This window comes from Palaemon carinicauda, chromosome 25, assembly GCF_036898095.1.
Source record: "Palaemon carinicauda isolate YSFRI2023 chromosome 25, ASM3689809v2, whole genome shotgun sequence".
NCBI classification, from domain to species: Eukaryota; Metazoa; Arthropoda; class Malacostraca; order Decapoda; family Palaemonidae; genus Palaemon; species Palaemon carinicauda.
The window spans coordinates 99,263,325-99,291,084 of NC_090749.1; the positions used below are offsets into that span (position 1 = coordinate 99,263,325).

General features: G+C 36.3%; 1 protein-coding gene across 2 annotated transcripts in view; it reads right to left on the reverse strand.

The window, feature by feature from the left end:
- The window catches only part of LOC137618727 (uncharacterized), a 142,771-nt gene that overhangs the window by 37,034 nt on the left and 77,977 nt on the right, over positions 1 to 27,760 (reverse strand). Inside the window, exons 31-62 of one of the 2 annotated variants that reach the window (XM_068348896.1) lie at positions 27,017 to 27,190; positions 26,265 to 26,365; positions 24,651 to 24,674; positions 23,111 to 23,381; positions 21,750 to 21,882; positions 21,178 to 21,245; positions 20,646 to 20,888; positions 20,024 to 20,248; positions 17,315 to 17,605; positions 16,662 to 16,800; positions 15,327 to 15,394; positions 14,605 to 14,868; positions 14,072 to 14,305; positions 13,228 to 13,518; positions 12,450 to 12,550; positions 12,251 to 12,274; positions 11,556 to 11,808; positions 10,844 to 10,976; positions 10,160 to 10,227; positions 9,711 to 9,977; positions 9,194 to 9,424; positions 8,375 to 8,665; positions 6,775 to 6,866; positions 6,221 to 6,461; positions 5,288 to 5,391; positions 4,535 to 4,745; positions 4,071 to 4,135; positions 3,540 to 3,756; positions 2,875 to 2,984; positions 2,300 to 2,486; positions 1,474 to 1,519; positions 1,076 to 1,310 (exon numbers count right to left, since the gene is read on the reverse strand). In XM_068348896.1, coding sequence (XP_068204997.1) covers positions 1,076 to 1,310; positions 1,474 to 1,519; positions 2,300 to 2,486; positions 2,875 to 2,984; positions 3,540 to 3,756; positions 4,071 to 4,135; positions 4,535 to 4,745; positions 5,288 to 5,391; positions 6,221 to 6,461; positions 6,775 to 6,866; positions 8,375 to 8,665; positions 9,194 to 9,424; positions 9,711 to 9,977; positions 10,160 to 10,227; positions 10,844 to 10,976; positions 11,556 to 11,808; positions 12,251 to 12,274; positions 12,450 to 12,550; positions 13,228 to 13,518; positions 14,072 to 14,305; positions 14,605 to 14,868; positions 15,327 to 15,394; positions 16,662 to 16,800; positions 17,315 to 17,605; positions 20,024 to 20,248; positions 20,646 to 20,888; positions 21,178 to 21,245; positions 21,750 to 21,882; positions 23,111 to 23,381; positions 24,651 to 24,674; positions 26,265 to 26,365; positions 27,017 to 27,190 — 5,402 coding nt within the window. Of the gene's footprint in view, positions 1 to 1,075; positions 1,311 to 1,473; positions 1,520 to 2,299; positions 2,487 to 2,874; positions 2,985 to 3,539; positions 3,757 to 4,070; positions 4,136 to 4,534; positions 4,746 to 5,287; positions 5,392 to 6,220; positions 6,462 to 6,774; positions 6,867 to 8,374; positions 8,666 to 9,193; positions 9,428 to 9,710; positions 9,978 to 10,159; positions 10,228 to 10,843; positions 10,977 to 11,555; positions 11,809 to 12,250; positions 12,275 to 12,449; positions 12,551 to 13,227; positions 13,519 to 14,071; positions 14,306 to 14,604; positions 14,869 to 15,326; positions 15,395 to 16,661; positions 16,801 to 17,314; positions 17,606 to 20,023; positions 20,249 to 20,645; positions 20,889 to 21,177; positions 21,246 to 21,749; positions 21,883 to 23,110; positions 23,382 to 24,650; positions 24,675 to 26,264; positions 26,366 to 27,016; positions 27,191 to 27,760 lie in introns of both variants that reach the window. The other variant, XM_068348894.1, reaches the window with a different exon arrangement.

A 27,760-nucleotide genomic window follows, 5' to 3' on the forward strand; every position in this document is an offset into this window, starting at 1 on the left:
TTAGAATTCTGGAGACCTATGGTTAATTCTCTGGGAGTATCACAGTAGCAAATATCCCTTAGAAAGCTGCCTAAAGGAACCTTCCATCAGGACGACATGGCTATCACACCCAAAAATAGATTTTTCACTTTGCTCAAAATCTGTTATATGTATAGATAGATAGATATAGACAGATAGATAGATATATAAATAGATAGATAGATCTTATCATTACTATTATTATTATTACTTGCTAAGCTACAGCCCTAGTTGGAAAAACAGAATGCTATAAGCCAAGGGGTTCCAACAGGGAAAATAGCCTAGTGAGGAATGGAAACAAGGAAAAATAAGATATTTTAAGAACAGTAACATTAAAATGAATATCATCTATATAAACTATAAAGACTTTAACAAAAGGAAGAGAAATATGACAGAATAGTGTGCCCAAGTATACCCTCAAGCAAGAGAACTCTAACCCAAGACAGTGGAAGAACATGGTACAAAGGCTATGGCCACTACCCAAGACTAGAGAACAATGGTTTGATTTTGGAGCGTCCTTCTCCAAGAAGAGCTGCTTATCATAGCTAAAGAGTCTCTTCTGCCGTTACCAAGAGGAAAGTGGCCACTGAACAATTACAGCGCAGTCACCCCTTGGGTGAAGAAGAATTGTTTAATAATCTCAGTGTTGTCAGGTGTATAAAGATAGAGGAGAATAAGTAAAGAATAGGCCAGACTATTCTGTGTGTGTGTGTGAGTGTGTAGGCAAAGGGAATAAGAACCGTAACCAGAGAGAAGGATCCAATGTAAAGATAGAGAGATAGATAGATAGGTAGGTAGGTAGGTAGGTAGGTAGGTAGGTAGGTAGATAGATAGATAGATAGATAGATAGATAGATAGATAGATAGATATACATACAGTATATACACAGGCCATAATTTGACAAATAACATCTAAAAGACCTGCCAGACACTTAATTTACAATGTAGTCAACAAATATATCTATCCATGATGACTTCTTTTCCATTCAGGATCAAACCTTACACAGAGAAAGAAAGAGACACGGAAAGGTAATACACGTAATTTAAGCAATACTTACATCATCGACGTTCTTGTGGCCCCCGCAAGAAAGCACCACCTCCTCATAAGTGACCTCCGATTCAAAATTCAGATCATATTCCTCCGAGTCATAGTAATACTCAAATTCATCTGCATTCTTCTCATTCTCTTCAATCTTCTCTTCGACCTTCTTTTCGGGCGTTTCCTCCGGATCAAACACGTCCTCTCCTTCAGGGAGTAGGTAATCTTCCTCGATGTCCGTTGCTTCTGTGGGACTATGCCATTGTTTTCATGAGTAATGAGACACTTCATTCTAGTTTGTGTGAATCTTTCATTTCCTACATGAAAATTAATGTTGAAATGACTGACTTGATGTTTTCATCAAAATTTCTTGTTGGTGAAAAATAATCATAATAATATGGTAATTCTCATCCTTACCTTGTCGAAATTTCGGCCGCACTGTCTGTAGTCGTATAGAAAATGTCTGAAAGAAGGAAATACGTATTATATGATTAAGTAAGGATCAGTTACATCGAACAAGAAACAAAAACTCTCGATTCACAATGATGTTGTGGCCGCAGAAAATCTGGGATGTCAAATCCTTACAACCAAGGCAGTATGTAAATAGAAATCATGCTTTACTGGCTGCCCTTTTGCAAGTTAATCGAAGAAGAAGAAGTTGCAACACTTTCATCCGGACAAGGGGTGTTGATTTACGCATATGGAAACATACGGACCACTTCAGCTGAATCATATGATCTGGACTCGGTGTGGCTATAGCCTTGCACACCTAATGAAAGACTGGTCACTTTAGCTATGGTAAGCAGCTCTTCTAGGAGGACGACACTCCAAAATCAAACCATTGTTCTCTAGTCTTGGGTAGTGACATAGCCTCTGTACCATGGTCTTCCACTGTCTTGGGTTAGAGATCTCTTGTTTGAGGGTACACTCGGGCACACTATTCTATCTTCTTCCTCTTACTTTTGTTATTTTGAAGTTTTTATCCTCTTTATTATTTTCAAGTTTTTATAGGTTATATATGAAATATTTATTTTAATGTTATTATTGTTCTTAAACTTCCCTTGTAGTTTTTCCATATTTCCTTTCCTCACTGGGCTATTTTCCCTGTTGGAGCCTTTGGGCTTGTAGTATCCTGCTTTTCCAACTAGAGTTATAGCTTAGCAAGTAATAATAATAATAAATGCAGGCAGTAGTAGAAACCGCAGCAAATGTGACAACATGAAATATTATAACATCTTTATACCTTCTTCGAACGGCTTGCCCGTTTTGTAGAATATGGGATCCGTGAATGCCCCCCATCCCATGTCGGTCTTGACCCTGACCCGGAAGCCGTACTCCACCTCCTCCTCCAAAAACAAGAACAGGTAGCTTTCCTTCTGAGAAAAGTGTGTGAATGCTTCACTCTCTTCCCCTTTCTTGAAGTTCATCACCTGAAGTAGAGAAAAGCTTCCTAGAGAACTGTACAATGCTTTACTTTGCCTTATTCACAAGATAATCGGGGCTTTACCAACCCCAAGATACAGCCAAGCTAAGGGAAGACTCTCGGATACATGTTTTATATTCTGGTAAAATACAATTTTTTTTCTTTTGAAATATAGTGGGAAAGGGTTAACTCGACCTAAAATGAGTATATAATTGAACACAACTTTCCCAATAGTAAAATAGTATAGAAGATGATGAAAGAATCAGTAAAACCTATGATATTAGCAGAGGGAAATTTATCGAAAGCATGAACGAAATCCAAAAATTGGGCCTTCCTATCATTCATCCTGAGAATATTTGTTTAACTACACTCAAAACCATTGTTTGAAGACTCACCTCATATTGTTCAATATTAGCAAATGGATCATCAGTCGGGGCATCCCATGCAAGTTCAATGTCGGTGCCTATTGCTTCCACAACTCTCAAGTTGGATATGTTCAACATAACTGCCAAAGGGAAGGAAGAAACCTTTAATATTGGGATACTGGAGTGTTTCCAGAGCAAAAAAAAATTGTACAGTATTACCAAATGCTATTTATAAGTAATATTGATTGCATATATACATTTAAATGTATACCTACACACATATATACACACAAACACATGCAAGCTAACAAAATGTAAGAAAAAGAAATGGACAGGGGCAGAACATATGAGAAACAGATAATAGATGGACATTAAGAATAAGAGAATAGGTTCCTAGAGATTGCAAAAGCAGCAGGGGACGTTAGAGAAGATGATGGATTGATGAGCTAAGAAAGTTTGCTGGTGTGGACTGGCAGAGTAAGACCATAAACAAACTCATTTAGCTTCTGTTGACCTGGACCGCGGAGAATGTACCAGACAGATAGTCTTATTCTAGAGAAAAAAGACAACACTGAAGCCACAAGACTTTCCAAAGCATCCGATGTATTTTCGTCTTATTAAAATTGACTCAATGCCAGGTACCTAATCCAGTGATTAGGTCAATAGACGAAGAATACCCCCTTTTGAACTCTCACCTTCCGAGGCAAATCCTAAATGGATTTTCCTGATGACCTCGTCATTATTCTCTGCACTGACGCATATGTAAACACCAGCATCTTCTTCTTTAGTGTTCTTGATGATGAGTGTCGTCAGGCTTTCGTTGTCGCCAGCCTTATCTTGCTTTTCCCAGGAGTACTTCTCGTCCGCATACGAGTCTTCTGAGATTACATTCTCCTTGAATATAAAACTCACCTGGAAGTATGGAAACATTAAATAAGTAATTACTGAAGGATTGAAAGATATAAAATTATAACATTTCAGAGGGGAAGTGGAGATAATAAAGGTTAAAGGTGTTTGGTTTCAGTTCCATTATCATCAGAATGCCAGCCGGGCAAGCCCAACCCACCACCGTCGTGCCCGACCACATCAGTAACCTCCCCAGCAAAAAGCTTAAATTCACCATAATAAGAATGATATTAATAACAATAATGACATTGTAAATATTTTAGGACTTTTACACAGCTTTGAAATTAGTATATCAATTTTGAGAGAAGTATCGCACTCACCGGTAACTCAGCTGGTGCCAAGCAAGGTATTCCAGTTTTAGAGCTGATATTTCCTTTAATCACATCTATAACAAACAAAGAGAAGACACTATAGCTTAATAGTATGGTATTTTCATTATAAAATAAATTTTTGAACATACTTACCCGGTAGTTATATATATAGCTGACGTCAGGGACGTAAGCTATATATATAACTACCGGGTAAGTCTTATGTTTAAAAAATTAGTTTAAAAATAATAATGATACTGATAAAATTTGCATATTCGTACAACTACACGTGAGTCCTATCAGCAGTGCATTGAGCCCTCTTACATACTGCACCTACTCAACACTGAGTCTTCTTAGGTGTTAGCCCCTTCCTTACTAAGCCTTTAAACATAAATGTGAATGCATATCGATATACATTTACTTACTAATACAATCATACATGGAAAGGGAGAAAATTGGAGAATGGGTAACCTTACCTTGCACAGAGAGAGTAAAATTATTGATGAAGACATCATCATCTACTATGACCTGGCAAGCGTATTCGCCCGAATGGGTGAGATTCGCCTTGCGTATTCGGAGGACATACGACTGGTCGGTGTTGTTGTCTATGAAGAAACCATCCTGCTCAGCCAGGCTAATATCACCTTGGGCTATCAGGTCAGAGCTGGGTTCTCGTCTCCAGCTGACCTGGATATTTAAGGAAAATCTTTTTAAAAAGATTATTTATAATTATCTATCATTGTTGTCTATATAGATCTGCTGTGCTCTTCAACAGGTAGGGCTAGGTTCATTAACCCTTTTACCCCCAGGCTATTTGGAACTTTCCAACCCTTAACCCCCAGGGATTATTTTTTTTTCAACCACATTTTGCAGTATATTTTCTTTAAATTGCTCTAACAGCCTTAATTTTCGTCAAAGAGAGGTCAGGTTGGTCTCATTCTCTTGGAAAATGCCTGAAGTTTCTCAAAAAGTTATAAAAAATATGCAAAAAAAATATAAATAGCAGTTTTTTGCAAGAACGTACTGGTACGTCCATGGGGGTAAAGGGATGAGTTTTGTGAAACGTACCAGTACGTCCTTTGGGGGTATAAGGGTTAATATACTTCAGCGTATATCTAGTGCTCTAGGGTAAAATAGATATCTTTTGAACTATTATTTGATAATGCTGGGCATGCGAGTCAACTATTATGGCAAAAACCAATTTACTTACCATTCAATATTGTACTTACAGTATCTGGCTTGATGCCAGGCTTCAGCGTACAGTTCAGAGTAGCATAAGTGTTGTGGTCAGCATCAACCATCGTCTGGGTCTTCTCAAAGTAGTCGTTGATATCTGATTTTGTCATATAGATTATTCTTTTAAAAATTAGAGCAAGATTAAAAGATAGTAAAATAGCTAGAATTTTACAGCTAAAGTTTCAGTATTCAAGCTCTATGCTTCACCAGAAAAAAGTTTCTATAAAAATTATATCAAGGCTTAGAATCTACTAATGCTTCATATCAAAAGCAATGTATCCTAGAACAAATATTAGAATACAGACTCAGTAAAGAATGTAAAGAAAAAAATACGATAAAAAACGCCAAAATTCAAAAGTTCACTCATGACTAGCATTGGACTGTTATAAGATATCCTAGACTGAACATATGCACATATGATAGGCAACCAAACTTCCACCCCGCAAAATAGAACTATGAAGGGCAAAGCAGCGACTGCTGGTAACTAAGCAGATTATATCTATGAGTATCCTAAATCACAAACCCACCATCCTTTGAGAGGCACTTGTCATCCCACTGAACTACAACAGATCGCATTCAAAGAATTTACGTATGGGAATGAAACTGGTAATCAAGGATAGTCGCCAAAGAATTGCTAAAGGAAAACTATCACGAATTAAACATGATGAATCATGCAATGCACTAATCATCGAATAACACAAGGAATCAAAACTAAATAAAAAAAATTATTAATGAATTACAGTACTGAAAATTGCAATGAAAATTTAAATAATCAGGGCTCTAGAATTAAAATTAAAACTCCCGAAATAACCCAATTATCACAAAAATTATACCATTATCAAAAGAATTCCAATTGAATCATAGATATTTGCAGTGGAATCTAAGAATAACCTGCTAATGTTATACGAATCATTGTTAAACCTTACCGTATTCTTGCCTGGTGACGAGGAATGCCGGCAAAATAGTCAAGGTTGTGTTTCCCACACGCTGTCCTTCCACTACACAGCCGTAAATGGTATCGAGGAAGCCAGACTTGACGATGAGGCCAAACAGGCCGCCCTCAAAGTACGGGATGTACTTGGGTTCGTCACTCAAAGAGTCGTTGGCCACAAGGGTTTCCTTTCCCGACGTCAGTTTGATGTCCAAGTCCGCATCGTACCATTCCAGCTGTTGATACAATGTACTTTTGTATACCAAGTATTTAGACTTATGCCATGACATTTCATCTGATGGTCACTGTCATAGTACAGTAGCACTGATTTCTGTGGTGGGTGATTCTCTGAAATCACCCCTTTTATAAAGGAAGCAACACACTTCTAATATTATATGCAATATTTATGTGAGATTAAAAGCTGGGCATTTAGTTAAGAACATCAAACAATAACATAGATAATGATTTCTTCATAAATATGGCAAACTTTTGTCAGTGGCAATTAATCCCGAACACAGACGTAAAATCAAAACAAACAGATAAGCTAACCTCCAGATTGGGTTCTAGAATACGCCCACAAGGAATAAAGACGTCTTGGCCCTCGACAGCTGAGACCTGCGCTTGCATCAGCCTCACAACACCTGGAATGAATTAAAAGGTTTTGAAGGAGATTATACCTCACCTATCTCGAAGAACCGGTTTTGCTTATTTCATGCTTAACATCCCTCCCTACTTCAGTTATATCCCCAGCATTGGACTCCTAGTACACAGCCTGAGGAGGTTCTGCTCTCTGATGGACTCCTAGTACGCAGCCTGAGGCAGTTCTGCTCTCTGATGGACTCCTAGTACACAGCCTGAGGCAGTTCTGCTCTCTGATGGACTCCTAATACACAGATTGAGGAGGTTCTGCTCTCTGATCCCCTTATCACCGTTTACATGTGGAAGTTCCTAACCTAACCTACATTCCCATCCTTCTATTTCCAGTACAAAAATGGAGGCTTTGCTCCCTGGCCATATGCCATCTGCTACAGAACTAGACTCCTTGATCCTACACAACCCACCCTGCCATAAATTCATCATCCTCACCTAGCTGGACTCCTTGCACTGAGATTGACGTGTACTCCAGACATAAGGTAAAATAAGTTCTTTGGGTTTCAGGTAAGAAAAGTGTAGTAACTCCTAGATGGGATGTAGGAATGAGAATCTGTAAGAATATCTATCCTGAATCTTCCTATTTTTCCTATTCACATATTCCAAGGAATGAAAAAGGCTTTAGTAAATTCAGAAATTTACCATTGAGTGAAATATTGATAACGTTAAGTGAGTCAAGCCTGACCATTACTGTTACAATAATTATTTGTATTTTCATAATTTTTATGGAAAATGTATTTACATTTAACTGAAAATAAAACACCTTTTGATGAGTATCCTTTACAAAATCTATTGAAGGATTAGATCATTAGTTTTATGTCAGTTAAAAATAAAATAAGTCAGGGATTAAATACGAGGACAAAGATTTGAAAAATGGTAGAACTAAGATAAGAAAAATAAAATAACAATAATAAAATTATTATTGCCCTTTGGTGGGTGATTTTAATATAATCAAATGGTGAGAATTCCAAGGAAGATAAGTTTGGCAAATGCTATGGCTATGTAATTTCTTGATAGTTTGGCAAGGGTATTAGATAAAATGAAAAACTCAAAAGGTTTACATAAAAACTAATAATTAAAACTAATAATTACTAACACTGTTGTTAATGATACACTGGCTTATTATTAATTACCAAATCCTAAAGATTCACATTAACCTTTTACCCCCAAAGGACGTACTGGTACGTTTCACAAAACTCATCCCTTTACCCCCTTGGACGTACCGGTACTTCCTTGCAAAAAACTGCTATACACATTTTTTTTTTTGCATATTTCTGATAATATTTTAGAAACTTCAGGCATTTTCCAAGAGAATGAGACCAACCTGACCTCCCTATGATGAAAATTGAGGCTGTTAGAGCAAATTAAAAAAAATATACTGCAAAATGTGCTTGAAAAAAAATAACCCCTGGGGGTTATGGGTTGGAAAGTTCCAAATAGCCTGGGGGTAAAAGGGTTAATAGTGTAGATAAAAAAATCATTGCTATGAAATGTTTACCTTTAAGGGAACTAATGGCTATCGTATCCACAAGAGATCCATCCTCAGGACTGGCCATGTTCGAAGCTTCGCATCTGTAGAGTGTTTCCTCTTGCTCGATCTCGACTTCCAACCTGGATTCAGTGGCATTTCCGGTCAGATGGGAGTCACCCAGTAGCTCCACCTTGCCTTTAAACCACCTGAGAACAGGTGGTGGAAATCCACCGCTGCTTATGCAGATGAGTTGTACCAAGTCCCCGACTTCACTGTGTTTAGTCGGGTCATAGCCTTGTATTGAAGGCTTGCCTGGAGCTGTTTGAAATGACGCTGATTAAATTCATAATCAAAAACTCTATTTACATTACGAGAATGCTTCTTAGATTTGTACAAACTTAGCATTAGTAGAATATCGCGAAAGATTATTGTCCAAAATTCCTGACTAATTAAGAAGTATTTTCCCCGTTGGAGCTATTAGGCTTATAGCATCCTGCTTTTCCAATTAGGGTTGTAGCTTAGCAAATAATAATAATAATAATAATTATAATAATATGGGATATTTACTTCAATCTTGTATATTAGTGACATAAACCTCTACTCAAAAACTGGAGATTGTATTATTTTTCTCAGAGATACATGAATTCAACTAGTTCACGGATAAAACACTTTAAAATGAAGGTATTCTTAGTCCCCTTCAGCCATAAGATAACCCACTGACCTACACTAGCATGATTTGATTTAACTCATCAATGATAAAGCATTCCTCAACAGATCTATTATTAACTCAATACCTCTATATAGGGTTTTTATATTTTCCAAGTACATTTTGATATTCAGCCATACCTACTGATTCATCATAAACTTTGAATGATCTCTCTGGAATTTTATTGACGGGATCACACGCCCTGGAACCAGAATGGCTGAAGTCAAAGGCGTGGTTTTCAAAAGTGGTGTCTGCTTCAGAAAATGTGTAGCATCTGAACTCCTCCTGCAATGGGTTAAGAGGGTCCCTCCATGTCCCCATGAGGTGATGGGCCGAGCCCTCGGTCCACGTAGCATGGCAGGTTATGCGATCTTCTGTCGTTTTAAGAAAATATAAAAAAAAACGAATTATCTTTTCCTTGTGTCTATTTATAGAAATTTGTGTAGCTTAAACTCCATTTATCATATGCTTTTCATAAATCAAGTTTTGAAAAAAAATATGGTAGACAATCGTGCGACCAAAACTTGAAGATCTATGGACATAAGAGATTTAAAAAAAGTTGATAGGCCTTGTATTACAATTCCAATCCCTGCTTTACCAGTGTCCCCATATCTCTCAAGAAGACTCGCCCTAATCATATACAGTACTGTATCTCACCTTGCACTTTGTTCCTCTGGAACACCTGATCGGAACATTTGTGGTGTTCGAAGACTAACTCTTGGCCTTCGTTGGCCAAGTATAACTTGTTGGGTCTTTCATTACAGCCTTCAAAGCTAGAACTACTGCTCCCCCGGATGCCGAAGGGTCGAGGACGACCTTGGAAGGGACATTGAGTTGAAGCATCTTTTCTTATCAACCAACTCCAGTCATAGTCGATCGTTGAACATAAAATAGCCAAGTCGTCTTCTTCTTTGGAACATCGGGCTGTACGGGAGATTGGTGAACATTTGAATTATGTTTTTTTTAAGATCAGCAAGATGTACTGTGAATTGTTTGAGAGATAAACAAGATCTTTTATTATCTATCAGACATGAATATCTTATCATTAATCTTATTACACATCACATACACAGGTGAAGACTGAGATACATACACAGGAAACTTACATTCTTTGATACGGAGCAAGTTGGTATGTTTTTCCTCTATGTAGATGCATTGATTACAGTCATGATACCTAGAAAAATCCAAGATTAACTTATGGTGCACTAAAATAGATTAATCATTTGAGCACACAAAAAATCACAAAGAAAATGCGTAATATGTTGAAACCTTAAATGTATCTCTTAAGGAAGATTAACCCATAGTCAGGGGCAGTAGAATTGGACTTTATCCCACCCATTCTGGTGTTTTCAATCTGCCTATGGAATTTAATATCCCGCTGTGTATTTTAATACTTATTGGACCATATATGTCCACTTCAATAGGTCCTGATTACTAGGAAAAGAACATTCCAAAATCAAAATATTGTCTTCTAGCCTTAGTTAGTGCCATAGCCTCTGTACCATGGTCTTCCACTGTCTTGGGTTAGAGTTCTCTTGCTTTAAGGTACACTCAGGCACACTATTCTATTAGTTTCCTTATTTCCTTAACCCACTGGGCTATTTTCCCTGTTAGAGCCCCTAGGCTTATAGCATCCTTCTTTTCCAACTAGGATTGTAGCTTAGCTGATGATAATAATAATAATAATAATAATAATAATAATAATAATAATAATAATAATAATAATAATAACTAAAGAATTGGGGGTTCAAAAAGCAGTGGACAAGACACAGACAGTTGATTACACTCACTCGTCTTTAAGTAGATATCTGTTATCAAGAGAATTCTTGCAGAATTTCCCATTTATTTCGTTGCCTTTGATCGTAAACGCTTCGTGCTCACCAGACCATTCGCCACTCCAGTGATTAGCGATGTTGCAAGTCTCTGTCGAGGAATATTTATAATATTTATTTTACAATCTTTGATTAAAATCATACACTTGATGTCAACCACAAAACTGAACAATCATCTCGAGGGATTCCAATCAACACAATAACATCCCAGCCTCGCCGGTCAGAGACTTGAGGTAACAGACGGCACTGAATTTCCCTTCTTTCCCACCGTGCAAAAACAATTACAGAGCCCCAAGACACTTACTGTATTTAGAAATGCTGCTGGATTTCCCACATTCATAAAATGAGTATTTTCCCTAGTAAAGCCACAAAATCTATCTCATTCTAGATTGCAAACAAGTTTGCAATATTACAAGATGCCCTTTACTCCTATAATCTGTGAATCCCTAGTCCTAATTCCAATATTATAACAAGAATGCTATTATAATTGATATCTTCCCAAATGCCAAGAGATCTTTCCTCATTTATAACTGCTGCTGCTTGTCACAATGCATTCCAATAGTCATTGTGTCTTCCACCATATCTCAGAATTGTGGTAAATAACTTGGACCACCAAGATACTTATATTTAGTAAATTTACTCTTGCACCATGTTAAGGTTCTACACTTACCATACTCTGGAGTACCTCCAACTTTGAGATGAACCTGGTGGGAGTAACTTTGAACATCGTCCCACATCTGGCATTCGTAGATTCCGTCGTCAGATAAGCGGGCGGGGTCGAGGATCAGGTTGTAGTGGGTCATGTCTTCTTTTTCCTTATTTGCGATGTCAAGAGAGAACCTACCATCGTTGTATTGCAAGAGGTGCATATCTGAAAGTGACTTGGGCTCACCAATTTGAGGGTAGTAGGCCCATCTCATTTTCTGGAAGAGAAGTAGATTTCAGACTAGTGATTTAATGTCAATATGGTCATTTAATGTGACTTTCATTTTTTATAAAATCACCAAAGTAATGAGACTGTGACACTTTGTGATTATTCTAATTTCCATTCCCTTCTTCCTTTCCACATGAAATTCTTTCATTTTAGAGTCTATGTCAAATATTGTTTATACACTGATAATAAAACTTTGATGTCAGATGATAAAACAGTCAAGATTAATTTCCTGAAATGATATCCTACAGCAGAACCAATGTTTCATAAGCACGACTAAAAATACTTGTTCATTTTGCCTTCTTTTGAATTATCATTCGGTTATCAATAATTGATAATCAACACTTAACAGAATTCATAGATAAAGGCTAGAGATGATCATGCAGAAGAACCAAAATTTGCAAGAGAAAACAATTGATTAAACTTATACTCACGAATGGAAGATCCCAATACTGCTCCTTGAAAAGAGAAATAGAATAAACTTAGTATTGAGAACTAGCTAAACTCCATTCAGAAATATGCTCCTGCATCTATGCTCATTTGTCTGTTTTTTTTCAACTCCGAATGGAAACACTAACTGATTGATTGACTATCTCCTACAAACTGACAACAGAGATCTTCTCTAGTTCTTACAATGTTCATTGACAACATGGCGGTGCAATTCATGACGGCCTTATACGATGGCATGACGGTCAGGTAGGTCTCTCTGGGTTCCTTCAGCATTGAGGAAACTTCTGAAATATCATTAACAATATTATTAATAATTGTAGTAGTAGTAAAAATTTTAGCTAACCCCTTTAGAAAGGGCAGAAATATTTGTGAAACAGCCTTTGGTACCCTAATCATTTCTACGTTGAATTTTATTCATTTGATTAGACTTGGAAATCTGGACCACAACCCTAAGTGCTGGGTTCAGGAAGGCAAACAGGGAAGGAAGGGGGGGGGGGGGATCATCTGCCTTTGCACTATTAAGCGAAAGTTCCAAGAGTATGATGGAAGAGCAGAAGTAATAATGGAAACATTGTAAATGGCAAAAATTGGTGCCTTTATGTGCGCTGATGGGCCATATCAAAGACCCTTACATAATACGTGTAGTGTAACGTTGATGACATTACTACCTCATCCACAGGGGTTTGTCTTATTAGTAAGATATGCATTTTAGTACAATTGGAAACAGTCCAATACTTTGATCTAAAGGGGTTAGAGCAGGCTTAAAAGATATATACTTTTCTATACATAGAGTATGAAAGCAATTAATTCATATGGAATGGGCTTTCAATCTATTAACAAACAAAATGTGATGATAACATGCCAAAAATGCTAAATACTCGATATCACCCTCTCGCATCTTTTATCTCTCTGCTCAACATGTCAATTCCACTATCAAACTTTTAAATAATATCAGTCTTACCTCCATGGAACATAAGTGTTATCCCAGCAGTCAGCTTTGGTTTAGTGACATAATTGGAAACCAGACACTGGTACCGATTGCCTCTGTCAGATTCCGTCAAGACGAGGCTGTACTCGGCTTCGTGTCTCTCCCCTTCTCTGTTCATTTTGCTCTCAATGGGGTCTCCGTTCTTGAACCACTCAATCTTTGGGTGGGGGAACCCTCCATAGGTAACACACTTCAACTGCAGGATATCTCCCACTTGGACTGTATCCTTCGGTGAATAGCCCTCAATGATGGGTGCGCTTGGAGCTATGGAATGGTTAAACTATTGCCATATCATTATTATTACTTTGACAGTGCAGTATGTATCCACATGGAATAAATAATATAATGTAGAATCAGAGTGATCAAACTTAGCCAAAATAAAAATAGTACGAAGGAAGTACAAAGTAAACAAAATAAAAAACATTAAAATAAATATACTAAAGAAATTGTAATTTCAAAAAAGCTATATTTCCATCAGTTATATTCTCGCCAGTAATCAAAAGTACATTCAGAATACAATAAAAGCTATAATAGAAATCTTCAATAATCAAAATAAAATATACTTAACATGCATTCAACATACGCAAAATAAAATAAATTAAAAAACATATTTCAAGAAGCCAAACGTAATGTTACCCAACAACTGAGATTTTACACAAATCATATAATGTCAATCCTATAGATACTGTATAGTCTTTTTTATCAGCATACCCTGCACATTTACATAATCAAATATACAAATACGCAGAAATATTCAAGAACTGTACTGTATACAGTACTCTATATCAACTGTAATACAAGGGTCTACACCACATACCCTCAGATAGTCCATACAGGTTATAGGTGTATTCGGCATCTGTGCTCGTCATAATGGAACTACACATGCCCGTACTCAGCCGACTGGCCTTAAAGAGCTTTCTACCTTCCTCATCTCGTAGGTAGGTGAAGCATCGGTAATTTTCGGAACTATATTCATCGGTGACCAGTTTCCCCATGAAATAACGGTGGCCGTTTTCTTCACTCCAGTCAGCTATGCAACGCAGTCTTTCAGCTGTGAGTGACAAAAAGACGATTATATTAACAGTTAATATAACTGGCCAAGTTAAGCTATGATAATTTAACTATCAAGGATCTCTTTCTTCAAGCTATAAACAGACATTAAGAGAAATTGCACTAATACGCTGGTAACCAGATTGGGGTAATTTACATTAGCCTTGAAAATCTCATCAATCCCCATTTCAAATTTAAAATGACAATGAAGATACGTTCACTGATGAAACATATGAAGTCATGATTGTGGCTTGAATTCAGGGCCCAACATTTCCACTAAGTAAGTCAGTATACACTTACGTCTTGGGTTCACTTCAGGATGAGCATTCTGCTCCTCCTCCGAACATGGGTTGTACAGCATAATGAGCTCCGTGTCGTTTTCGAGGGAGTACATCTGTGAGGGATTCTCACTGCAGCTTCTTTCGTACGAAGGAGTTTGGTACGAGAAGGATCTGGAACCATCCCAGGGACATCTGGCGACACCTTCTATGCGAACCAAGGTGTGGAATTCGCTCAAGATCTCTGTGCAAAGTTCACTGAGGTCTTCCACTGGTTTGCATCTGGCTGTGATGAAGAAGATGAACTAGGCTCAAAAAAATTATTGTAGTCCTTACGCTACTCCTCCCTTTACAGCTTGGAAAAATTGTATCTATCATATCCTGTATACAGTATTTAAAATCATATATATATATCTGTCAGTAAACAGTTCTATAAAACATCTGTGAACAATAATGAATTGATACAATGGCCTGAAATGTTCCAAAGAAATCATTCCACTACCTGGTTTAAAATTATTCTCAACTTTGTCTCTTCAAAAACTACATTCCAATTTTCATTTCTTAATAAACCTGGGTGATTATATGAATGTTGGGAAGCGTTTGATGCAAAAAAAAGGAGCCATTTACACTATTTTCAATGCCTCATTACAATGTAATAAATCTTATATGAATATCATCCATTCCCAGTGACTTTCACATTAGTTTAAAACCTTGTACAATAAAATTCAAAGAAACAATACTCACATCTCCTGTAGGTCAAAATATTGGGATGTTTCTCAGTTATGATGACACATCGATTGCACTCCTTCCTCCTGTGTTATGTGCAAGAAAATCACTTTAGTTCGACATTAAAACTGAATCTTAAACTAAGTTAGACTATACTAAACTGAAGTAGTTCTTTTTCATTTGTCTTGGTATGAAAATGGATTTTAACTGCGGAGACTAAAAGCATTCTAATCTTTGCCTTTCTGTACTTCTCTTCAAAGATTCTGCCAGATTTCTTCTTACAATAATGGAAATGAGTAAACTCCTTCAGGGTTTGGACGCCATGACATAAAAGCTATTTTTAGATGATACGTATTTCAATGACTTTAAAGAATTCATCAGATCAAGACTATCTTAAATCAAAACCTATAATTTCTGGTAACTTAAAGTCCCCCGTCAGCATTGTATACTTCAATCAAGCACATTCAATTTTAATGAACTACGGAAATACCCATAAATTTTATTGGTAGTAACAATTTCCCTCTAATTCAAAATCTATTGTCAAGATTAAAATTAATATGTATGATACTAAAAGACCTCTCCATAAGTAGGCCTACCTACATTCCCAGTTTCGATATCAACTATATTGCTTTTTCTTTGCATAAATCGATTTAAACCAAATTTTACAACTAATCTATTTCCATTATTTGATGGCTGCACATGACCCTCGGTAAGAGACCTTCATTTGATTCCTAAAATTTTTATATCGCTCATTCTTAATTTGTACTTTACATTGCATATCAAACATATATTACCCATCACACTTTCTTTTCTCAACCGTAACTTAGACCATGTCAATTAAATCTAGCCAAGTATTTTTTATATATGCTGCACATTGCTTAATAATATTCAAAGTAGTTTCAGAGGTATAGAACTTTAAGAGATACCATGCAGATCAGATCTCTTATTTTAGCTATGGAATGAATCTTCTCCTGCTTGCCTGGTGTCAAATTGTATTTATCAGAATTTTGGTCTCCAACCTGCTACACCCATTCCCTTTGTGGTTGTGCACATTTCTTTCACTGTTCTTTGTATAACTGTATAATAGCCAAAGAAGATTCAGAATTTTACTATTAGCAAGCTGCTCCAAGCACCATTAGCGCTTTTGTATCCTTTAATTGACGCAAATTTCACTCTTATTGAAAGGCCATTCGATTACCACTCAGTCCCAGTGTCGCAAACAAGAATTGCATATAGATTATGTTGTTAAGACTTGACCATCTAAAGATTAACCACCTCATCATATTGATAAGAAGAAGGACTAGTTTAGGTTGCTTAGCCTAAACTAACCTTACCTAAACGCTTCATACGTACTTGTCACGGAGGAGATAATTCTGTCCCAGAGAAGCTGCGCAGGGGCTGTTGCTGAATTCAAACTGAGTGATGTCCACGTATCGGTCACTGCTGACTTCGTACCATTTCCCTGCCCATTCCGAGGGCATTTGGCACACATCTGGAGAAAAACAAAAAGAGAGCATTTTTATCATAAATTTCTAGGAAAAGGTCTTCAAAACAAAATGTTAAATGATTTTGGCACAGAATGGTTCTTCCAAAAATATTATATGGAAATTTTCTTGATTATCCTAATAAAGAAGAAAGCAATGTAGATTATGCAAATTACTATATAATTTCTTTCCATGGAAAAAAGAAAAAATTCCATAATTGTTTGAAAAAAAAGGATTATTAAACTAAATATTAATCGTAGTCCTCCCTTTCAAACATTCCTGTTTATGAGACTTTCTTTTATAAATTCTTATTAAACTTTACTAACACGTATGAGGTACAGTATTGCACTTGTTGACTACATAAATGACATTTTTTCCTGAAAGTTACAAGATACGGAGGACATTTTTCTGCTCACACATATGAGTAAGTAACTTTCTCAAAACCATAAGCACATTTTACAAGTCTTTAATCCCACATGCAAACGGAGGCTTTACTTTGTAAGTTATACCCTGCCTTCATACCTCTGCTGAAAGTCAAAACTGTGCTGACGGCGAGCGGAGTCGTCGTGGCCGTGTTCGTCGCTTCGCAGGTGTACTGGACGCCGTCATCCAAAGGTCCTACTTGAATATTTATGATGGCCTCTGACCTGTCTTCGAGCATACGTCTGGCCGAGGATATTTCCTGGTCGTTCCGAAGCCACCTCAAACTGGCTAGAGGGAACCCACCATAGCTGGAGCACTTCAGTTGGATGGAATAGCCCTCGGTCACTTGGATGGTCGACCCAAAACCTTCAATGATTGGCTGTCCAGGCTCTACGATAGGGAATGTGGTGTTAACAGTCTTGAGCTTCATTGCTTTTTAATTAGTATTTCCCTAGTTTTCAAACAATAAATCAAGTTAATTATAAATAACTTGAAAAGTTTAATGATCAAAATAGTATGAAATTTTAAGAACAATTTGATTAGCGCAAACAAATTTCATTAACTGTCAAATTAGTCATTTTAATACTTTTAATCAATATAATGACACAAAATAACCTGTGACAGAATGAAGAAATACATGACACTTGAAGAATGAGTTATATGAAAGGATCATGAATTAAAGTTCGTAACTATCCAAAGTTTTGCGATTTAATCATCAATAGAACAGATCTAATTCAATCACTCTTCATTTTATAACACAGCATTTAGTCTTACTAAAATATAATGTATTCAGTAACCTATTGCTTGAGAAACTGTTGTTGTCGTTTGACCTGTAGTGATGCGATGAGGTTGCTATGCACCCATTCAGAACTGTAGATTTGATGATATGGTACAATTTTTGGTGTTATATTGCTGTCTACTCCCATACCCTCATGCTCATACTGTCCTTTTTTATGCGAATGATAATGTCTAGTACTTTAAAACTGTATAACATGTACATACATACATACATATACCAAGGCACTTCCCAAATTTTGGGGGTAGCCGACATCAACAAATGAAACAAAACAAAAAGGGGACCTCTACCCTCTACGTTCCTCCCAGCCAGACAAGGGACTCAACCGAGTTCAGCTGGTACTGCTAGGGTGCCACAGCCCACCGTGCCCCGTTATCCACCACAGATGAAGCTTCATAATGCTGAATCCCTTACTGCTGCTACCTCTGCGTTCATCTAAGGCACCGGAGGAAGCAGCAAGGCCTACCGGAACTGCGTCACAATCGCTCGCCATTCATTCATATTTCTAGTACGCTCTCTTTCCTCTCTCACATTTATCCTCCCATCACCCAGAGCTTTCTTCACTCCATCCATCCACCCAAACCTTGGCCTTCCTCTTGTACTTCTCCCATCAACTCTTGCATTCATCACCTTCTTTACCAGACAGCCATTTTCCATTCTCTCAACATGGCCAAACCACCTCAACACATTCATATCCACTCTAGCTGCTAACTCATTCCTTACACCCGTTCTCACCCTCACCACTTCGCTCCTAACCCTATCTACTCGAGATACACCAGCCATACTCCTTAGACACTTCATCTCAAACACATTCAATTTCTGTCTCTCCATCACTTTCATTCCCCACAACTCCGATCCATACATCGTTGGTACAATCACTTTCTCATATAGAACTCTCTTTACATTCATGCCCAACCCTCTATTTTTTACACATCCCTTAACTGCCCAACACTTTGCAACCTTCATTCACTTTCTGGCGTACATCTGCTTCCACTCCACCATTTGCTGCAACAACAGACCCCAAGTACTTAAACTGATCCACCTCCTCAAGTAACTCTCCATTCAACATGACATTCAACCTTGCACCACTTTCCCTTCTCGTACATCTCATAACCTTACTCTTACCCACATTAACTTTCAACTTCCTTCTCTCACACACCCTTCACAATTCTGTCACTAGTCGGTCAAGCTTCTCTTCTGTGTCTGCAACCAGTACAGTATCATCCGCAAACAACAACTGATTTACCTCCCATTCATGGTCATTCTCGTCTACCAGTTTTAATCCTCGTCCAAGCACTCGAGCATTCACCTCTCTCACTACTCCATCAACATACAAGTTAAACAACCTCGGCGACATCACACATCCCTGTCTCAGCCCCACTCTCACCGGAAACCAATCACTCACTTCATTTCCTATTCTAACATGTATACAGTATAAGAAAATTGTATTTAGTTATGTAGTTGAAATGTTATGACCTAATTTCAATACAGGGTCAAGAGATACCATAGATCTATTTTCTTTACATACTTCAAAACCAATACTGTCTATGCTTCTAGACTTAAAAGGCCAAATATTCAAATTTAATGATATTTGTATAACTTAATTGCATTTATACTATTCTTAAAGAACCCTAACCACCTCTTGAGTCTATTCTAATCAAAGCTTTACCAATTAACAAAAAGTTTAGTCAATCTTTAACAAAACTCAGCTGACCCTCAGAAAACCTCTTTTCGTCTCCTGAAACACCTATACACCTGGATGCTCGTATAAACTCGAGTCACTTCCACAGTTTTACATGCAGCCTTATAAATAAAGCTGATATCATCTTTCTTCAACAACACAAACAAAGATTTTTGCAAGATAATTCCTCACCAACAGTTGTGTCATTCATCTTATGCATTTACTAAATGCTTTGGTGAAATAATGTTTCCCTAACAGCGACGTCAAGAAACCTGTAAAATAGTTTCTCACCAACAGCAGAGTCAAAGATTCTCCTAAGATAATATCTCACCAATGGCTGCGTCAAAGATCTTAAAAGACTTCTCAAAGTCCTCGCCAAGCTTTCCGCACGTCTCGCTACTGCCCAAGCTCATCTCGTACATGTGTTCCTCGTTTTGGACCTCCTTGTAGGTGAAGCACCTGTATCTCTCGGGTCTGTCTGGGAGTTTCTCCAGTTTCCCGAGGAGGTAAGAATAATCACCTTCCCTCCAGGTAGCAACACATTCGATTTTGCTGGCTGTTTATTGGAGATTGGAAGAGGAACAAAAATGAAGCTTTCTTTGGATGTGAGGAAGGTCTAGCAAGCTTTTGCTTTTTAAGTTCTGCTAATGATGCTATAATTTTACACACACACACACTACTACTACTACTACTACTATGCGGCTGGATCTGTAGGAAAATATAGCACTTATATTTGTTCATACTCAGGTATAAAAATAAGAATTTAGTTAATAAAACTAAAGATTGCCACTAGTGAATTTTATAAGGCAGAGAAGAAATAGTTTTCCCCGCCAACGCAAATTCTTTCCTCTCATTTTTAGGAGTGAAGCCCCTCAATAGCTTGCTCTAGCAAGCAACATTTTATGCATTTGACCTAACTTGGTATACCGTATATAATATTCTGACCAACTTACAGTAATAATTATCTTCGCTGCCAGCACATGGCTGGTACCAAAACACTAATTCCGTGTTGTTCCTCCCAGATATCATGGTAGACGGCAGGTCCTCGCATGCCTCGTCCGGATTGTGATAGGTGAAGGTCCTCCTGCTGGGGAAGGGGCACTGGGAGGCCCCGTTCTTCTTCTTCAGGAGAGTTAGATTAAAGTCATCTACCCGGGAGCACAAGGTGTTCAGGTCCTCTTCATCCAGGCAAGGAGCTGGAGGACAGATTTACTTAGTGATTCTAGTCTGTTGTATTTTTTTTTTGACAATAAATATCTCCAAAAATGTCATGGAAGTTAATCGTGATTAGCTGGAGTTCAAGGTGGTTGCACTCGTGGGATATAGTGATGTCAGTGACAAGTATTTACAAGCAGATCGTTTACCTTTATAAGACCTTGTTGGGTTATACACCCTCTAATATTGCATAGCGGAAACCAATTAAGAGATTGCATTTCCAAACTATTGTTCAGCTATGAAAATGTTGACAATGACAAAAATACTTACATTCTTTATATTCAAGCAAGTTTGGATGTTTCTCATGGATAATGAAGCACATGTTACATTTGTAGTCGCTGAAAATATTGGCGAAATTTTAATAGCAAATAATAAATATCTTCTAAATGAGAATATCAGTGTTATAATTCCATATGTCGACATTAAGTCATTGAGATTTTAATGACCATAATCTTACACACATCAGTTAGCTGTAGAAAGACCTGTAAATTCCATAGTACAAAGAAATAGCCTACATTGTTTTGTGATGCTGTTGTTACCACAAAGCCTAGAGATTTTTTATGGCAAGTAAGTTCAACCTATCCTTTTGACCTTTCCTATTTATTAGACAATACCTTTTACTGCAATAAATGAAAACCATCCAGTTTTGAGCCGACTACCAAAGGAACTGAACTTTACACTGACTGATCAAAGAGGGATAGAGCTACTTTCAATTCCGTTACACATATATCATTACGTACTTCTCTTTCTATATCATTACGTATTTAGTTTCCTGCACTAAAAAATTACCGCTTTCACAACAAGCATGAAAAAAAAAAAAACACGAATTCTAGACCACTTACTCATTCCTTAGCAAATATTTATTCTCCAGCGATGCTGTGCACAAAGTATTTCCGAAGTTGGTGTTTGTAATCGAGAAGTCGTCGTATGTAGCGTGCCAGTGGCCCGTCCAGTGGTCAGGGAATAGGCATCTGTCTATACAGAATCAAGAACATGAGAACAGTGTATGTTTGAAATATGATAGCTGCAGAGATAATTAAAATATGCTTACTAAGATTATTTTGGTACTGAACAACCTCAAAGCTATATTCCAGCATATAAGAGTTTTCTGTACTTATTTCCTGTCTTTACAAAACTTTTTGTCTCTTCTAAATAATACACTCCTTTCACCAGTCTAGCTATCTCAAGATATTATGATCCCCCATAGAACCTATGTGGAAAAATATTTTTGGTATTTAACATCCACACTTCTCTCCCGTAAAGAACTGGCTCAACAGTTATTCCATACATTCTAAGCATTACTTTGTCTCCTTTCCTATACCATGCTACCTTTCAAATTGCAATTTCTCCGATTGTTCTTTCAAATCCTTACCTCACTCATGCAGGCACTTACTAGCTTTTGCATTTTCTATTTATTATCTCAAAGCAGCAAGGTATCTCCTAAAGACAGCTACATGCAATTTGCGACGCGTTTTCCCATACAGTAACATTGCACTCACTTCCACAGTCATTGCTCTGATCTCTAGAATCACAATGTCCATAACACACAGACTAGTAACTCTCTCAATCATTCTCCTAAACATTAATCAGTCACGATAGACTATCTTTTATGCCATTCATCCTTAGCACCACCCATAATGCATTCCTGATGATTCTGCGATAAGGGCAAGTATGAATTCTCTCTCTCTCTCTCTCTCTCTCTCTCTCTCTCTCTCTCTCTCTCTCTCTCTCTCTCTCTCTCTCTCTCTCTCTCATGAACAATTATATGCATATAAGCAAGAACATTGATATATAAGCACATATACTTATATAATCACACACGTACACACACACACACACACACACACACACACATATATATATATATATATATATATATATATATATATATATATATATATATATATATATATATATATATATATATATATATATATATATATATATACATATACAGTATACTGTATATATGTGTGTGTGTGTGTGTGCATGTATGTATAAAGCTAAGCATCTGAAATTTATGATATTCAACATCTTGTTTAAAACCCATATATGAGAAAACTCATGATGTTATTACAGCCAACAAAGACAATCACTTAGAAATAAGCTAATAGAGAAATACAGTATATATATCACTGATTTTATTTTCCAAATTACCCAACAGAAACCAACCATGCACAAAATAAACTGACAAAATTAGTACCGTAAGAAATCTCATCTTCATCCAGAGATAAAACCACAGCTTTTGAAACCGTCACGTTGTTATTCCTGTCCGTAAGGACGCACTTATACAGACCGAAGTCTCCCAGCTGCACGGGATTGATCACCAGGTCGTACTTGGTCATTTGGTCGGCTTCCCATCCAGCATCGGTGTCCAGGGAGAATCGGGGCCGATCATAGGAGCTCACGTCCAATATGTTGTTCTCAGACACGGCCACTGTTTCGTCGTCGGAAACCCTCATCCATTTTATGTCCTGTTGACGGAAGAGTTATTCCAGGGAAAGGTTAAACAGACACAGATATATATATATATATATATATATATATATATATATATATATATGTAGTAGGTTGGTCAGAGCCCCAGCCACCTGTTGAGATACTACCACTAGAGAGTTATGGGTCCTTTGACTTGCCAGACAGTACTGCATTGGATCTTTATCTCTGGTTACGGTTCACTTTCCCTTTGACTACACAGACATTGAATAGTCAGGCATATTCTTTACAGATTCTCCTCTCTCCTCATACACCTGACAACACTGAGATTACCAAAAAATTTGTCTTCACCCAATTGGTTAACTACTGCACTATAATTGTTCAGTGGCTACTTTCCTCTTGGTAAGAGTAGAAGAGGCTCTTTAACTATGGTAAGCAGCTCTTATAGGAGAAGGACACTCCAAAATCAAACCAGTGTTCTCTAGTCTTGGGTAGTGCCATAGCCTCTGTACCATGGTCTTCCACTGTCTTGGGTTAGAGTTCTCTTGCTTGAGGGTACACTCAGGCACGCTATACTATCTAAATTCTCTTTCTATTTTGTTAGAAGTTTTTATAGTTTATATAGGAAATATTTATATTAATGTTATTGCTATTCTTGAAATATTTTATTTTTCCTTTTCTCCTTTCCTCACTGAGCTATTTTCCCTGTTGGGGCCCCTTGGCTTATAGCATCCTGCATTTCCAACTAGGGTTGTAGCTTAGCAAGTAATAATAATAATTATACCTTGATGAAAGCCCAAGGGCAAATTTTGGAAACACAGACAGTAGAGAATACCAACTGATCTACGACTATAAGACTTTCATAATCTCTTTAATCAATTCAATTTATAAAAGAAGGAGTCTGTTGTTTTAACACCACCGTAGTATTTCCACATGTGTTATTCTAGTCATTGTTCTTGCGCGTGTCTAAACACTTGCCTATAATTGCTGAATCAGCATGAATGTGCCTTTCACCTCGCGATAATAATGATGTCTAATACTACAACAAAGAACTCATGGGCCATAATGGCTCTTATTCTGTACATAATAAACTTAATAATAATAAATGGACTTGAAAATGTTTCTTTACTAAATCTTCAACTATACTTTCTTTTCTGAACATATAACTCAAATCTCTGGCACCCAAGAGGGTTAACTAACTCCTTGCTTCTGATGACCCAGATTGAGCCCATATCCCATTTTATAATCCTCTGTATAAAGGAAGAATGGTCAAAAGGAAACTTGAAACATATGGAAAGTTTACTTACATATTCTTGGCTCCAATATCTTGCCTGAAAAGGAAGAGGAATTTCTTTTATTCATATGACAAGGATATACTATATATATATATATATATATATATATATATATATATATATATATATATATATATATATATATATATATATATATATATATATATATATATATACACAGTATATATATATATATATATATATATATAAATACACAGTATATATATATATATATATATATATATATATATATATATATATATATATATATATATATATATATACACAATATATATATATATATATATATATATATATATATATATATATATATATATATATATATATATATATATATATACACAATATATATATATATATATATATATATATATATATATATATATATATATATATATATATATATACACAGTATATATATATATATATATATATATATATATATATATATATATATATATATATATATATATATACACAGTATATATATATATATATATATATATATATATATATATATATACACAGTATATATATATATATATATATATATATACACAGTATATATATATATATATATATATATATATATATATATATATATATGTATATATATATATATATATATATATATATATATATATATATATATATATATACTGTATGTGAATATATATATATATATATATATATATATATATATATATATATATATATATATATATATATATATATATATATATATATATATATATATATATATATATATATACTTATATACACATGTATTTGTATGAGTGAACATGTGGGTTGTTAGTACATAAATCATGGCAGCTGACACATGACGAGCCTAAAATATAAAAAAAAAAAGCTGGAAAACGATGTCACAACAAATGAAGAGACTAAGGTAATGGCATATAGAGCTTTGATATAATGCTACGGAATTTCTCAAACTTATACCTTGGCAGTTGTACTGAAACAGGTATTATATGCTTACATATACACTTTATGAGCTTCCACACAATAGGGGCTGGTATTCCATATGATGAGGTCTAACACCTGCACAGGAGGTATCTTTCCTTCCTGCCCTTGTGTATACACACAATGCTTGTTTCTCAGGCTCCTCGTGGTCAGGTGTGTGAATCAGTCACTCATGTTCAGTTGAGCCTCTAAATTTTTACATAAATGTATGTAGTCTGCATTACAATTAATTGTGATAGTCAACCATATATACTTAAAGATTATTAATCAACTCGCCATGTAAATCTACTTCCATTCTTCACCTAGCCAGTTCAGCAATTAAAACTATTTTGCAAAAATCTCTTACTTCAAATCCTATTAAAGCTTGGTGAATATTCTAGTTTTGAGCGTTTTCCAAACAAGCAACTACTATCGAAAGTCTCCACATATCTTACAATCATTGTATCTCAAACCCAAAATCCATCTTGGCAAATATTTCTATTTCAAAGTTTCCTTCATTGCCTCTATTTCATACCTTCATCCAGCTTTGCAACAACTGTTATTCCAAATCTTCTTCAAGCTTGGCCACTACCTCTACTTCAAACCTCCAACTAGCTAGCTAATTACATCTATTCAAAATCTTACCTCGAGATCAAATGGTACACCGGCTGAGCAAGGTAGCGTGACCTTATCCGAGGGTCTGGCGAGCACTTCCATCTCCGGAGGACCGTATAAAGCAAAGTTATCTGAAATAATAAGTGGTAGATTATGTAATGTCAGTTAACTTGTAAGTTTTCTCATTTAAAAAGTAATATAGAACAAGGTTCTCAATATCCAATGACCAGGAGTGTCATGTTAAGACAGAGGAGTGGTGTAGTATGAGTAGGACAGATTGGAATATAGTTGATGAATCTTATTTTTTTGTATACAGCACATTAATGTTATAAAATCTCTCTACTACCAAGTTCATCCATGATCCAATACCAACTGTTTTTTATTTATGAAGAAAACCTCAACTACAACATACCTTTAGTTTAAAAATGAAATAGAGTCAGTAATAGACTTCATATTCTCAAACTTCTGAGTCATGCGTAGGTGATTAGTAACAGCCAATGGAAAGATGATGATGGCTTTTTCTTTATTAGTACAGTACTAAAAAGATGATATAAATGGTCGGACGTTTACTTTTGAAGTTGTTTCATTGCGGCCATAGGATATTACGAATTGGGATAGACCAAGAAGGGAAAATAAAGCAAAGCCCAAACTTATATAATAAGAGAAAAGAAAGTGGCCAGATATTCTGCCTTATCTTAGCACCTTTCCTAACAAAACAATACATAAAGTCTGTAGAAAGAAAAGCTGAACAATCGTAAGCCAATTCCAAGAAAGCTTATTACCCTGGTTGACATCCGATGCACATGGTTTCCCAGATTGAATCCACTCCTCTTCGGGACAGTCGTTGCTGAACTCACAGGCGTTACTAAGGCCACACCAGCCACATCTGTACTTGGCTGGAAGTGCCTGGCACTTGTCACATGTGTCTGCCAGGTGTCTGCAGCTATAAACAGTCACTGTTTGAGGTAAACAAAGATTATTTTTGTTGATACAACATACTTGATAAAACATTTTTAAGCAAAATAGCAAATCCTTCAGGTACGTAATAGTAAAGATTTTGTTACTTTTAGAATAGTAATCACACATTGACATGTAGATTAAACTCATAAAACTATCCACATCCATTCTCAATTCGATACAAGCACAAAACAGCTGGTCCTTAGTTTCACAGCAACACAACTTTAGTGAAACGAAGCTCATATTCCGTACATCAGCAGTTTCACACTTATCTAGTTCTCTGCCACGTGAACTGGTAATACAGTTCTCGACAACTTAAATGGGTACTCTACCTCTCTACCCCTGAAATTGGTAGTCATATTCTCTGCAATTTAAATTGTTACTCAAGCTCTCGGCTCTTTGACTTTTTACTCTAATTTTCTGTAAATTAAATCAATACTCTACTTCTCATGCCATTAGATAGTATTCAAGTTCCATAAACTTATACTATAGAATTCTACCTCTAATAGAATCAAAAGCATATTTTAAATCTTTGCTTCGGCATGCTCCTTCCGAGTTGCCACCTTTGT